This window comes from Bos javanicus, chromosome 12 (genome assembly GCF_032452875.1).
Source record: "Bos javanicus breed banteng chromosome 12, ARS-OSU_banteng_1.0, whole genome shotgun sequence".
Lineage (NCBI taxonomy): Eukaryota > Metazoa > Chordata > Mammalia > Artiodactyla > Bovidae > Bos > Bos javanicus.
Genome location: NC_083879.1, coordinates 71,781,849 through 71,798,182, shown reverse-complemented (window position 1 = coordinate 71,798,182; position 16,334 = coordinate 71,781,849). Strand labels below are relative to the sequence as shown.

Here is a 16,334-nt window from a genome sequence, read left to right as displayed (position 1 = left end):
TTTACCAGCTAAGCCATAGGGAAGCCCAAGAATCCTGGATTGGATAGCCTATCCCTTCTCCAGTGGATCTTCCTGACCCAGGAATCAAACCGGGGTCTCCTCCATTGCAGGTGGATTCTCTACCAACTGAGCTATGAGGGATGCAGCTATAATCATCACCCATATTCAGACAAAAACATTCTTTTCCAAGAAATGAAAAAGAATTTAAGTCCCTAAAGTCCTCCTTCAGGGGCTCCAGGAAGCAATTCCATGGGATTTAATGGAGTCTTCAGTGTCAGGAACAAAGGGCCAACTGCATTAGGCTAGATTCCAGTGTATATCTTAACAACAGTAAAGAAATGTATAGTACATCCACCTATTTTCTTTTTCTTTTTCTCTTTTTCTCAACAAGAAACAATGGAAATAAAGCCAGGTAATCACAGAGAAGTCATAGAGACAGCTCTACCTTCACCTTCGACCTACTGCAGAAAACTCACAGAATGGAAATAAGAAAGAGCAGAGAGGGCTGTTTAAAAACTACCAAGTTTTTTCTTTGATTTTTAAAAAAACTATTAAATATAAAAATGAATCTGATTAATCAGGATAAAGATGATGGCTGCTGATCTGTGCCAACACTTGCAGTGCAAACATAAATACTGAATGTGTATGGAATTCCTCTTAAACTGCAAATATTTCCTTTGTGCCAACAGCATAAGGGGCTCTTGGTGCAGAGAATCATCTGAAGAGGGTCTGAAATCCATTTTCCACATCCTTTCAGATAAGCGGCTACTCCAGAATATAATCTCCCCTTGATATTCTTTATGGGGAGCATACTTAACTAAATACTTCAGGTTGTGAGCACAAAGGATACATACACTTCATCTACCTGTTATGTTTAAGGAAATTATTTAGGAAAAAGTTTCATTTTTGCTTTTCCTGAAACTGTGAACACAAAGTGAGGAGTACTTTCTTGAGAATACAGTATTTGTCTCTGAAAGTTCCCTACCAGACTCCAGGACTGATGGTCTATGTCACCACTACCCTGCCTCTGGTTCCTATGCAGGTCCTTGATGATGTCACACCTCCCTCACTTCTGACCTGCTCATGGTGGAGTCAACAGTGATGGGGGTGAGCCTGGGGGAGAGAGAGATGACACTGGAAGCTCACTGCTACTCCCAGGATCACAGGGAGCGGGGAACCAAGTAGGATGATGCAGGCCTGGATCACCTAAGTGGGGCAACTCACAGAAACAGCTCCCCCTCTACAGAGTCTGCTCTCAGCTTCCCAGGTTCCCTAAATCAGGATATTGAGACACAGGCATCATTGCTTCCTATTGGTACTTAAACAAGTAGCTTAATTAACCAAACCAACAGATTTTCTCCACTTCCACAGCCAGCTAGACATTGTAAAGAGAAAGGGCTCTTGGCTGGGGAGGAGTGAGATTTTGAGTATCTTTCCCTGATACTTATTAGTCCATGGTGTATAAGTGAATAAATCTGTTTCTAAACAGATACTGTCCAAATAACAGACATAACATTAGAAGTAGTATCTTCCAGTTTTGCTTTATACATATTCATGTTTGTTATGGTTAGGGGAATCCTTTTTAGTGGGTTGGTAGGAAAAAATGGGAAAATATCTGATGAGAATATCATTCAACAAACATATTTTTTAAAAAAGACAATTCTTTTTTTTTTTTTTAATTTTATTTTATTTTTAAACCTCAAACACTGTATTAGTTTTGCCAAACATCAAAACGAATCTGCCACAGGTATACATGTTACCGTTTATTAGCTATTTGGTTCAGAGTACGTTACAAATCTCCCTGAGCCCTAATTCCATTACTGGAAAATAGGCTCTGCTGTGAGAACCTGAAACATCAATGAAGCTCCTAAAGTGATGCTAACATAGACCAGTGAAGTCCAGTCCAACGGGATGACAATGAGGAGCCACGTTTGGAAACTGCAGGTGCAGTCAGTGGATCATGATATCAATTTTGGGCTTGTGACCATCATTTTGTCTTTTGTATGAACTAAAATATAACATATATAATAGAAAATATTGGAGCACAGTGCAAGAATAACATTGTTTCATAAAATTTTTGTTTCTCGTGTGTGTGTCTGTATGTGTGTGTGAGAGAGAGACGTTTGCACAAGCATGAAATCATAATATGAAGCAGTTTTACTGTGGATCACAGTCAACAGCATGTTGAAGTCACTAATAGAATAGTTAGCTACTCAGGTTCTGGAGTTGGGAATCTCCTCAAATTTGAACAATGCTTATATATTTTGTAAATTAATTCCTTGTCGGTCACATCATTTGTAAGTATTTTCTGCCTTTCCATAGGTTGTTTTTTGTTCTGTTTATGGTTTCCTTTGCTGTGCAAAATCTTTTAAATTTCATTAGGCCTCATTTGTCTATTTTTGCTTTTGTTTCTTTTACTGTAGGAGATGGAACCAAGAAAATATCACTGTGATTTATGTCAAATAGTATTCTGCCTGCATTTTCCTCTAGGAGTTTTGTAGTACCTGGTCTTACATTTAGGTCTTTAATTCATTTTAAGTTTATTTTTGTATATGGTGTTATAGAATGTTTTAATTTCATTCTTCTACATGTTGTGTCCAGATTTCCCAGCATCACTTATTAGAGAGACTGTCATTTATCCATTGTATTATATAGTCTCACCTTCTTTGTCTTAGATGAATTGACCATAAGTGTGGGGTTTATTTCTGAACTTTCTATGTTATTTCACTAATCTATATGTCTGATTTCTGTGCCATTATCATACTGTTTTTATTAAAGTAGCTTTTGTAGTATGGTATGAAGTCACAGCATGTGATTCCTCAAGGTCTGTTCTTCTTTCTAAAGACTGTTTCTAGTATTCAAGGTTTTCTGTGTTTCCATAAAAATTTTAATTTTTTTTTGTTCTTGTTTTATGAAAAATATTATTGTTAACTTGATAGGAATTGCACTCAATTTGTAGGGTACCTTGACTAGTGTGGTCATTTTAACAATATTGAAACTTCCAATTAAGAACATGGTATATCTTTCCATGGACTTCCCTGGTAGCTCAGATGGTAAAGCGTCTGTCTACAATGCGGGAGACCTGGGTTCCATCCCTGGGTCAGGAAGATCCACTGGAGAAGGAAATGGCAACCCACTCCAGTACTATTGCCTGGAAAATCCCATGGACAAAGGAGCCTGGTAGGCTACAGTCCATGGGGTTGCAAAGAGTTGGACACGACTGAGTGACTTTTTCATTAAAGTAGCTTTTGTAGTATGGTATGAAGTCACAGCGTGTGATTCCACCAGGTCTGTTCTTCTTTCTAAAGACTGTTTCTAGTATTCAAGATTTTCTGTGTTTCCATAAAAATTTTAATTTTTTTTGTTCTTATTTTATGAAAAATATTATTGGTAACTTGATAGGAATTGCACTCAATTTGTAGGGTACCTTGACTAGTATGGTCATTTTAACAATATTGAAACTTCCAATTTAAGAACATGGTATATCTTTCCATCTGTTCATGTTGTCTTTAATTTCTTTAATCAGTGTCTTACAGTTTCCTTTTGCCTCCTTAAATAGGTTTATTCTCAGATTTTTTGTTCATTTTCTCATGCAATGATAAATGGGTATTTCCCTTAATTTCTCTTTCTGTTTTCTTGATGATAATGCATAGAAGTGCAACAGATGTCTGTATATATAATAGCTTATAAATCTCAATATCAAAAAAACAAACTACTCAATCAAAAAATAGACAGAATGCCTAAGAAGAAATTTCTCCAAATAAGAAATACACATGGCCAAGAGGGACATGAAAAGATGCTCAATATCACTAATTATTAGATAAATGCAAATCCAAACTACAATGAGGTATTGCCTCACATCAGACAGAATGGCCATCATTAAAAAGCCTACAAAAAATAAATAGTGAAGGAGGTATGGAGAAAAGAGGACTCTTATACACTGTTGGTAAATTGGGAATGTAAATTGGTACATTATGGAAAACAGTATGGAAGTTTCTTAAAAAAACACAAACAAAAACAAAAACAAAAAAACAAGAGTTATCATATGACCCAGCAAACCCACTCCTGTCCACGTATCCAGAAAAGACAAAAACTCTAATTCAAAAGATACATGCTCCCCGATGTTCACAGCAGCACTACTTACAAGACATGGAAGCAACCTAATTGTCCACTGACAGATGAACTGATAAATCAGTTGCTTCCATGTCTTGTTAAGTAGTGCTTATAAGACATTAAGCATCTCTTTATCTGTTCAACTGATAAAAGCACCTCTTTATCAGTTCATCTGTCAATGTATATTTAGGTTGCTTCCATGTCTTGTTAAGTAGTGCTTACAAGTAGTATGCATATATATATATATATATATATATATATAGCACTATATATATATATACACACTATATTTATATATACATACACAGTATATACACACAAAGACATACACATAGAATATTACTCAGTCATAAAGAAGAATGAAATAATGCAATTTGTAGTAACATGGATGGACCTAGAGATTATCATACCAAGTAGGTCAGAGAAAGACAAATGTAGTATGATATCACTTATATGTAGAATCTAAAAAAGATTATATAAATGAACTTATTTATAAAACAGAAATAATCTCACCAACATAGAAAACAAACTAGATTACCAAAGGGCAAAGCAGGAGGAAGGGATAAATCAGGAATTTGTGATTAACAGATACACACTACTGTATATATATATAAAAAAAAAAGAACAAGGATCTATTGTATAGCACAGGTAACTATACTCAGTATTTTGTAATAACCTATAATGGAAAATAGAATGAAAAAGAATATACTTGCTCACACACATACATACACACACACACACACACACACACACACACACATAAAATTGAATCACTTTGTTGAACATTTGAAGCACTGTAAAGAACCATACTTCAACTTAAAAAAAAATAAACAGACACACACAGAATTCAAACCCTGACTTCACTGCTTGCTGCTTACCTGGGCAGTGGGTTAAGCTCACAGTTGTTGTTGTTTAATCACTAAGTCATGTATGACTCTTTTGCAACCCCATGGACTGTAGCTGTCAGGCTCCTGTGTCCATGGGATTTCTCAGGCAAGAATACTAGAGTGGGGTGCCATTTCCTTCTCCAGGGAATCTTCCCAACCCAGGGATCAAACCCATGTCTGTGCACTGGCAAGAAGATTCTTTACTGCTGAGCCACCAAGGATGCCCTAAACTCACATGTTGTGGTTTTAAAATCTGTCAGATAAGGAAAACAGGAGAATTGTGAGGATTAGCTAGGACATGGTAGGGATAAAGGCTAAAACCTGTTAGGGATTCCACAAACTTTTGAAAATATTACTAATACCTGTGTAGCTTGTAAGAGTCTGCAACAAGCACTGGAACAACAGAAATGAGAGACACAGGCCCTGTCCTTAAGGACAGGGAGACAATAGTTAAGAATATGGGGAGAGCTGAGAAAAAGGCCAGAGGTCTTGGTGGGGGACTGGAAAGTAAAAGTGTGTACAGGGTGGTAGTCAGGAAAGAAGCTGGTGGGAAGGGAATATGAAATCAAAATGAAATTAAAAGTGATATTCTCTCCTTTTGTTCCTCATAGAAAAGAGGTTAGACATATTTTTCTGGTTTACTTTTCCCCAAAACTCCTATTGTGTGTGTTGGGTTGGTGGGGGGTGTTTTTCTGGTTTTTATTTTTTGCTTTACTGTTTAAACTTATATAAATAATTTGGTTTATAACCAATAAATATAAATAAAATCACACAAAAAAACATAAATAGAAATTGAAAAGCAAAATTGTTTCAGAATGTATTACTCTTTTTATTTAAGTAGAAACAATCTCTGAAAGTCCAGTGCCCCAATCCTTAAGAATAAAGATAATTACTACTGACTGAGCATTCTCAAGAACCAGACATGGAACACAAACATTTTCTCACCCAGCTACATCTTCACAACACATCTGTGCAGCAGTAATTCCTAGATCTAGTTTAAGGATAAGGAGTCTGAAGTTTGGAAACCGAGTGACTTCATCAAGTCTCAACAGTTGTAAGAGGCACAGCAGGAATTAAAATGTGGGTCATGGTAACATTTGGTCTAAATTCTTAAATATTCTATCCCTGGCTGCCTTCTGTATGATTTCCTGAGACCTTTCACATTGCAGGGTACCAGGGTCTAGCCCCGGTTGGATCCAGGAATATCTTCAGGAGGATGGCTTTGGTGAAAGAGTAGCAAAAGGGGAGAGACAGAAGCTTGATCTGACTGGTTTACATGGGAAACCAATAAAGTTCATGACACCAAACTTGCTCTGACCACGGAGGCCGCAGGCGCCCTCTCGAATAGCTGAAGGTGCCCCACCTTAGGTACCTTCTCGAGTGGGTCTTAGAAGCCCAGGCAGGTAAGTGGTCTCAGAGAGCCCCCACGCTCCGATCAGTCATCCTGAAGGAAGAACAGAGAAGAAAAGGAGAGAAAAGGAAGCAAGAACAACACGGGGAGACCAAGCCTGATGAGCGAGGCCCGTAGCTTTATTTTTAAAGGGAGCTTATATACCTTAATTTGTGCATAGAGGATAATAGGGGGTATAAAGTCATGCAAAGTCGGCAGTCCTTGATCCTTATTGAGACCAGCCTTTCTTTTCTGTAAACTTATCGTATGCAAATGCTTTAGGTGATTTACATCATCTTCTGGCCAGGAGGCCTATTAACATTTTATGACTCTTTGTTCTGATAAAGGTTAGTTAACTAGAAAACTTTTTTTTTCTGAGTGATCATTTTAAAGTTTGGTGCCATCCTCCGAAAGTGTTAGATAAATTTGCATTCCTATAGGGCAAAGGTGTAGTGGGCTTGCAACAAGGAAAGAATTTATTACCTTAAGGATCTAAACTTGCTAACACCAAGGCCACTACTTATTTTTTTCTATATATCAACTATATTAATTATAATCCCAAGGACACAATACAGGGGACGTGGAAACTTGGCAGCAAGCATTGGCTCAACAATGAAATCCTCCACCAGTTCTATTCTAATAATTTCTAACTCTCCGAGAGGCTCTATATTATTTGAATATCTTAAGCTTCCCATGCCTCTCGCAGTTAGGAGGCTGTAAACAATCGAATGCATAGCTGTAGGAGTCCGGATAAACCTGTCAGGCAAGTTAGAGAGCCATCTGAGGGGTTTGGATTGAAACACTCCTACTATGCCCAGGAGGCTAATTAACTAGAGCTCTAAGTTGATTTTCTTCAGAGAAAGGTGGTCGGGGATAGCCCCCGTTAATGTCAGAGGAGTTGGTGAAAGTCGTAAAATAGCAAAACAGACAGATTCTGGTTCTGGGGGTAGATGCTCAAGCAGATCCAGGGGCCCCCTTGAGTCCTGGCTCGCCTTTGCATATCAGGCCTCTCCACATGACCTTTGTCATGGGTGGGAACTCCTGCGCTGGCTCCCAGCAGTAGGGTCTCTGTAGAAGAGAGAGACCCTACTCTCTCTTTTATCAACCAACATTGTGCCTTGGAGACAAAGGCATATAAAGTGGAATAATAAGTTTTGTAGTTATAATGGTTGGTGATCATTATTTACCTGAATACAAAGTTTAGCACTGCTTTGTAATCATGTTCTCCTCCTCCTCCAGAGTGTGTACACAGAGCATGAGCAAAAGTATGGTGGAGACTGATAGAACAGAACCAAAACCTAGTGATGTCGAGAGATGTTTAGTCTTCGCTCAGATGTGATTCCAAATATTACCAGCAGGGCCAAGAATCATCCCATGTTTTTCTTTATTGATAAAGTTCTCTTATACACACAAGTATACAACCTATTTTTTTAATTAAGAGATATTAAAAATAACACAGGGCACATTTATAGATTCTTTCATCTGAGGATATAAAAGGACTTAGACACGTCGACTATTTCTGCTAATTAGTCTCATTTGATTCATTTCAGAGATCGGTACAATCAAAACTTGGGAATCTAAACTCCTTCATTCTACTGAAACTACTAAGTCATGAATCTGGTAGCCAGAGGAAATCTTTAAATATAAGGGTTACAGGTGCTGAAAATTTATTCCAATTTTTCCTGAAAGGCATATATTTTAAAAATTGTTTTTAAACTGTGGCAAAATAGTGTGGCTCAGCAGTAAAGAATCTGCCTGCCAATGTCTGCAATGGAGGAAATGTGGGTTTGATCACTGGGTTGAGGAGCTCTGGAGAAGGAAATGGCAATGCACTCCAGTATTCTTGATTGGAAAATCCAATGGACAGAGGAGCCTGGTAGGTTATAGTCCATGTGGTGCAAAAAGTCAGACATGACTTAGTCACTCAACAAGACATAATATTTACCATCTTAATGACTTTTAAGTATACATTTCAGTAATATTAAATACACTCCCATTATTGTACGGCCATCACCACCATCTAGCCACAGACTCCTTCCATTTTGCACAAGTGAAACTCTATAGCCATTAAACAACTTCCCTCCCTGCAACTCTAGGTACCCACCATTCTTCCTGTCTCTATGAACTGACTAACCTGGGTACTTCATATTAATAAAATTATACAGCAATTATCATCTGTGACTGGCTTATTTCACTTAACATAGTTTCCTCAAGGTTCATCTGTATTGTAGCATGTGTCAGAATTGGCTTTCTTTCTAAGGCTGAATTATATTCCATTGTGTACATGTGTGTGTGTGTATGTATGTATGTGTGTTTATATATATATATATATATATAAACACACATATATATAACAGAGTCGGACATGGCTGAAGTGACTTAGCAGCAGCAGCAGCAACCATTTTTTGTTTTTGCAGTTATCTGTCAATGGGACCTTAGGTGACTCCATATTTTTGCTATTGTGAATAATGTTGCTATGAACACACATATATAGAGATCTACTCATGACCCTGCTTTCAATATTTGGGGTTTATATCCTAAAATAGAATTGCAGTATCATATGATAATTCTGGTTCCAAATTGGGAAAGGAGTATGTCAAGGCTGTATATTGTCACTCTGCTTATTTAACTTAATTGCAAGTACACAGGATTAGAAAAGTTCAGTTTTCATTCCAATCCCAAAGAAAGGCAATGCCAAAGAAAGTTCAAACTACAACACAATTGCACTCATCTCACACACTAGTAAAGAAATGCTCAAAATTCTCCAAGCCAGGCTTCAACAGTATGTGAACCATGAATTTCCAGATGTTCAAGCTGGATTTAGGAAAGGCAGAGGAACCAGAGATCAAATTGCCAACATCTGCTGGATCATCGAAAAGGCAAGAGAGTTCCAGAAAAATATTTACTTATGCTTTAGTGACTATGCCAAAGCCTTTGACTGTGTGGACCACAACAAACTGTAGAAAATTCTTACAGAGATGAGAATACCAGACCACCTGATCTGCCTCCTGAGAAATCCGTATGCAGGTCAAGAAGCAACAGTTAGTACTGTACCTGGAACAACAGACAGGTTCTAAATCAGGAAAAAAGCACATCAAGGCAGTTTATTGTCACCCTGATTATTTAACTTATATGCACAGTACATCATGCAAAATGCTGGCCAGGATGAAGCACAAGCTGGAATCAAGATCGCCGGGAGAAATATCAATAACCTCAGATATGCAGATAACTCCACCCTTATGGCAGAAAGCGAAGAAGAAATAAAGAGCCTCTTGATGAAAGTGAAAGAGGAGAGTGAAAAAGTTGGCTTAAAACTCAACATTCAGAAAACTAAGATCATGGCATCTGGTCACATCACTTCATGGCAAATAGGAGAAACAATGGAAACAGTGAGAGACTTTGTTTCCTTGGGCTCCAAAATCACTGAAGAATGTGATTGCAGCCATGAAATTAAAAGATGCTTGCTCCTTGGAAGAAAAGTTATGACCAACCTAGACAGCATATTCAAAAGCAGAGACATTACTTTGCCAACAAAGGTCCATCTAGTCAGGCTATGGTTTTCCCGGTGGTCATGTACGGATGTGAAAGTTGGACTGTGAAGAAAGCTGAGCGCCGAAGAATTGATGCTTTTGAACTGTGGTGTTGGAGAAGACTCTTGAGAGTCCCTAAGACTGCAAGGAGATAAAATCAGCCCATTCTAGAGGAAATCAGTCCTGAATATTCATTGGAAGGACTGATGTTGAAGCTGAAACTCCAATACTTTGGCCACCTGATGCAAAGAACTGACTCACTTGAAAAGACCCTCATGCTGGGAAAGATTGACGGCAGGAGGAGAAGGGGATGACAGAGGTTAAGATGGTTGTATGGCATCACTGACTTGATGAACGTGAGTTTGAGCAAGCTCTGGATATTGGTGATGGATGGGAAAGCCTGGCGTGCTGCAGTCCCTGGGGTCGCAAAGAGTTGGACACAACTGAGCAACTGTACTGAACTGACCTGAACTGATGATAATACTATTTTTAACTTTCAGGAGTTTCTACTGTGCATATTTATATAATCCAGCCTCTAAAACACTCCCTAAAAATCATATTTCTTTAGCAAGAAGAACAAAAACAGCAAACCAAAAACAAACCCACATGAAACAAACAAAAACAAAGAATCAGAACAAAGGAATACAGAATCAGAGCCCAGGAAGAGATCAATTCAAAGCTTCACCATCACAACCATCACATAAGGGGTGAAGCACCGCACATGAACTGGCCCATTTAACCCTCACAACAGCTCAACGAGTTGGACTGTTAGCTGCCTTGTAAGGGAGAAAAAACTGAGGTACACAAAGATGGAATTCCAAGTCCTCTGTTCTAAGTCATTATTCTGTACTGTCTCCCTGGTTAAAATAATTTACTAATAGCTGAATTCTAAAAGACTCCCCAAAGCATCTATATACCCTATAATTTTCAAAGCCCCACAGTTTCACAGAAAGTCCTCCAGGGAGGTAATCACCCTTGAAAAGGTGGTTTTATTTCCTACAACAAAATTCCATCATTAAAACACAAAATTCAGGTTTCCCTATAGGAATCTCTCCAGTGCTGCACAAACCAGTTATCATTTTGCCTTAGAATTATGTGGTTATTAATAGACAAAATCATGACACCTAAAAAAGTCTAAGTCCAGAAATCTGTCTGGGTCAGTTATAAAATAACACGTACACAAAAGAAACAAATGAATAAACAAACAGAGTCTGGTATCTGATAAAATGCCCATTGAAAATACCTGCTGCCAAAGATATTCTCTATTGGGAGAAAAAGGATCAACCTTTCATGCAATTTGGAAAAAAAAAAAAACAATCAAATTAAAAGCAATTAAATCAGGTGCCTCATAAAAAGAACACGTGAGAATACTCTGATGTGCATACCTGAGGTGCAACTGTCATTTTCTTCCTTAAATCATGAAGTCCAATTTCAGTTGTCCAGATGCCATCAATTAGAATTCTACCTTCAGGCTCTGACAATCTAAGAAGGGCAGCAATGAGGGAACTTTTTCCAGCTCCCGTTCTTCCCACGATGCCAACCTGTGAAGCGATCCAGGAAGGATTAAGAATTAACAGTATGCAACCAACCTAGCAGAAAATCTGATTGCTGAAGATGATTTTAGAAAGTTCTATATAAAGAGTAGTCTCTGAGTTTCTCAAACATGGATGGCACTATTGATATTTTGTTGAGGGGATAGGGGACTACCCTGTGTATTTCTGGAGGGTTAACAGTAGCCATGGACTCTACCCACTGGATACCAGAATCACCCCACAAACTATGGCGACCAAAAATTTCAGACATTGACAACTGTCCCCTGGTTGGGAACCCATGGTCACAAGACAAGTTAAAACTAATAGAATCAATATACTAGCAGTGAAAAGCCAGCAGTCTTCTAAGTGGTCCATAAGAAGTCAGCTTATAAATTAGCTTTATCCCTACTTGTCTGGGTATTTTGACTTTTAGAATTATATGGGTAAGTGTACAGAGATGTCAAGTCTAGTCAGAAGTGTGATACATAACCAAATACTCACTTTTTCAGGGATCTGTTATTTAAGAGGAATTATTCTTTGGTAGAGAAAATAAATCACTTATGTTAAATATTTTGATTATATTCTATCTTGAAAGGAAACACCTTAAAATTATAAAATGCATTTCTCAGTGTCTTAAAAGACAGTGGCCAATAGACAGAATACACATAATGAGTCAACAACAACACAAACAACATTTGCTATTTATATGGGGCCTTTCATTTGAGCAGTTCAAAAGGCATTTTATAACAAATTAATACTTACAACTGAATCTTGGAAAGATACATGTCAAGTGTCAGTCTAGTTATTAAAACCAAAACAGAGATAGGGAGTTTGGGACTGACATGTACACACTGCTATATTTAAAATGGATAACCAACAAGAACCTACTGTACAGCACAGGCAGCTCTGCTCAATGCTATGTAATAATCTAAATGGAAAAGAATTTGAAAAAGAATACACACATGTATATGTATAACTGAATCACTCTGCTGTACACATTAAGCTAACACACCACTGTTAATCAACTATAATATAAAATTTAAAGATTTTTTTAAAAAGCAGAGAAAAATTAAGTGTACTAACAGTAAGATTAAAGAATCTGTATAATACAGGTAAAAATCTTGGTGGGGAATAAAACTATACTGTAAAGACTGGCTTTTAACTATGTGCATTCAATATGTATGCAGAGACTTTTTTTTTTTTTTCCTGACCAATGAGCTTGCTCAACTGCAAATTCCCTGGTGGGAACTTCCCAAGAGATGATTTCAATTTCTCTATTTAGGGATTTGGAATCAATGAGGGGTGTAATACATGCATTCAATCATTTGTCAATTAACTCAGTAAATTTTTAAAACTCTTGGATTTGAACAGAGAACTAAATTTTTCTGAGCACTGTTATCAGAATGCCCATGCTCGGAACCTTTCATATTTTCTCACTTGAATATCTCCAAAGTATCGAATCTTAGCCTGCAAAATCAGTCATGGCATTTAAAAAAAATAATTTATCATTACAGAGGTTAAATGTAAGAAAAGAGGGTTTACCTAATTTTATTATCTTTGAGGCCATTTTGTACCTTATATTATACCCTAATTTATATAATATAGATGGACCAGTCTCTGTACATAGGCAGGTCTAGGGTATGTATGGATGTATATGTATGTGTGTGTGTGTATATATATATATATATATATAAACTCATGTGCTCTGTGTACACACAGACCTCAAAGATATTGCAGAGTTGGTTCCAGACCACCTCAATAATATAAATACCACAATATTGACACTATATTATAGTCTACATTATGTCTACAATGTACATACCTTAATTTTCAAATACTTTATTGTTCTAAAAACACTAACCACTATCTGAGCCTTTATTCAGTTATAGTAACATGAAATTTCAGATCACCACAATAAAAGCAAAACAAAAAAGTTTGAAATATTTCAAGAATCACCAAAATGTGAGAGATACAAACTGAGCAAATGCTGTAGGAAAAATGGTGCTGATTCATTTCCTCGATGCAGGGCTGCGATGAATGCTCAATTTTTTTTTTTTTTAAAGCACTATCTGTGATGCACAATCAAACCAGGTATGTCTGTATTTATGGCTGTTCCCATATATAAATATATATATATTTATGTATGTATATGTGTATATATATATATACAGCCATATATATGGCTGTTCCCATATATAAATCAACACGAATCAGGACACAGATGAGAACTATGTCTATGAGAATGTATGTTTCCATACTCTCAGCTCCACTAAAACTGATCCACCTGTGCAAACAGGAACAAACTCTTGGTAAATGGCCAAGATTCTCAGGGGCACCACAGGCTGCTCACAACAACAGGACTGTGAGCTCCAAACCCCAGTGAGGAGAGTAAGAAAAAGGCTACTCAAAGAAAACCAGGCTCTGGCTATTTCTACCATTCAGTAATCAAAACTATAGTCTCAAGTCTTTCCCAGGTCATCAATCTGTTTTACCAATTGGCCATGCAGAGTGTCACCAGCAGGAATAAGTTTGCATTCCTAACAAAAAGATATTTGGAGACAATCTTATTTTAGCTGCTTTGTGATGGCCCCTTGCTGTTTTCCCAGACCATAGAGGTGTTGGTTTCTGATGATCACACCAACTTGTTAGATAATTGCATTTAGATCTCTCTTCATATACCAAACCTAACATGATCAACACCCAATGGCCCACACAAAACAGCTGCTTCTTCTGATTTCCCCACTCTAATCTCATTACTTCTTTCCCAGGCTCATAGGCTCAAAATGTCTACCTTACTTCCAGTTTTCCCAAAGTCCAGTGTAGTGCCAAGCCCTGAAAATTCTTCCCATGCAATGCTTCATGACTCAATTCCTCATTTTAAGGACCACATTCAGTACTGGAATGCCAGCTGTACTACTTTTGAAAAACAGAATAAATTCTTTCCTTAATTATGTTGTTGTTGTTATTGTTGTTTAGTTGCTAAGTTGTATCTGACTCTTTTGTGATCCCATGGACTGTAGCCTGCCAGGCTCCTCTGTCCATGAGATTTCCCAGGCAAGAATATCAGAGTGGGTAGCCATTTCCTTCTCCAGGAGATCTTTCTGACCCATAGACTGAACCCATGTCTCCTGCATTGCAGGTGAATTCTTTACCACTGAGCCACCTGGGAAGCCCACAGAAGATTACTTCAGTCAGTCAGTTCAGTTGCTCAGTCGTGTCCGACTCTGTGACCCCATGGACTGCAGCATGCCAGGCGTCCCTGTCCATTACCAACTCCTGGAGTTTGCTCAAACTCATGACAGCCAGCCAACCTGACCTCAGGTACCCTCTTTGCTCAGTGAAGTCATCCCTCTTGTTCCACCCATCACATTTTATGCATCTATGTTCATGTTATGCTTCAACTCTCCCGTCATAAGATCTCTCTATGTTAGACATGTTCCTTTAACTGCAGATACACCTCTCCCCTAGAGAAGAAAACGGCAACCCACTCCAGTGTTCTTTCCTGGAGAATCCCAGGGACGGGGAGCCTGGTGAGCTGCCGTCTATGGGGTCGCACAGAGTCGGACACGACTGAAGCGACTTAACAGCAACAGTAACAGCACACCTCTCCCCACTTTCTCTGTTTTAGCTACACAGAGGGACAAGATAAAAGTATCAGGCCATCTAAGTAGCCTGGCAACTAAGGCCATGCCTAAAGTGTCAGGCAACTAAGTCTACCTGAAATAACAGAGCCTAAAAGTCACAAGATGGGACTCAAGTCCACATATATTGACTTCTTTTCCATCTGCTGATGGTTTTCTTATCACCTGGATGGCCTGACACTTTATTATGTCCCTCTCTGTAGGTAAAACAGAGAAAGTGAGGTCAGGTGGGCTGGCTGTCTGCAGGAAGAACCTACCCATAGTTGGGCTGGGAGAGAAACCTGCAGCTAAGTGGGGTACATTGTTCCTGGGGAACAGGCCAAACAGACCTCTTGCCCTGCTTGGGGAGCAAGACTCATTTTGGATCCCATCAGGTGGTGAAAGAGTCACACATATATGCTGTTGGGTGGGGCTGTCTCTGACTCCAGGTCCAGGCAGGGCTGAGCCTGTGGGGAATCCCTCTAGTCCTTGCAAGAGTCTGATGTGGGGAAGGCGGGAGCAGGATGAAAACTGCCCATGATGAAGACAGACTCCATGGAAAGGATTCAAACAAATGCAGTGGGATCACACAGAATTGGATTATAATGTAGAGGTGTGATTTGCAGAATATGAAAGTAAATAAATCTATAGGGTATTAAGTGCTGTAGAATGTTCCAGAGCCTCACGCTCAAACACAGCAGGCATTTCAATGATTCATGAGTTTGGTTTCAAACTGTCAAAGGACATTTCTTGGGAATCATGGGTTATGTGTCATCAAAAACTGTCTATGGGAGAGAAAGGACTTTCTTGGAAGGTCCTGTTCAAATGCAATGCTGAGAAAGTGGTCTGGGTGAGCCTGAGATTCTGTATAAGAAGATTGAAGATATGCAGGTGATACTGACCCTGGCAACACAGTCTGAGTCACAAGGAATCAGGAAACTTGGAGGGAAAGTGGGACAAACTGGAAGTGAGGGGAGGAGTTACTGAGAAAATATGTAAAAAAAGGAGAAAGTGTAGGAAACCAATATTTTTACACATCATAGCAAGTATCTGTTAAATTTCAAGTAATATCTCTGAGCAAGAAAAAAATAACAAAGCAAAATCAATCTACCTCTAGAGATGGAAAATGCTTTAAAATTGACCAGGAATCTTTAAAATTATCAAAGCAACCAAAGATCATCTAAATGAGAAATTCAGCCCAAGTCAAAATCTACCCAGGAAGCCTAGGGTTGCATTGATCTCATTTTGGATCTTTAGATTTA

At 38.3% G+C, this 16,334-nt stretch overlaps 1 protein-coding gene across 1 annotated transcript in view; it reads right to left on the bottom strand.

Annotated features, from left to right (window-relative positions):
- The window catches only part of LOC133258055 (ATP-binding cassette sub-family C member 4-like), a 169,436-nt gene that overhangs the window by 33,340 nt on the left and 119,762 nt on the right, over window positions 1-16,334 (bottom strand). The window contains exon 26 of the mRNA XM_061434394.1: window positions 11,306-11,461. Within this exon, the coding sequence (XP_061290378.1) occupies window positions 11,306-11,461 (156 nt within the window). The remainder of the gene's footprint in view (window positions 1-11,305; window positions 11,462-16,334) is intronic.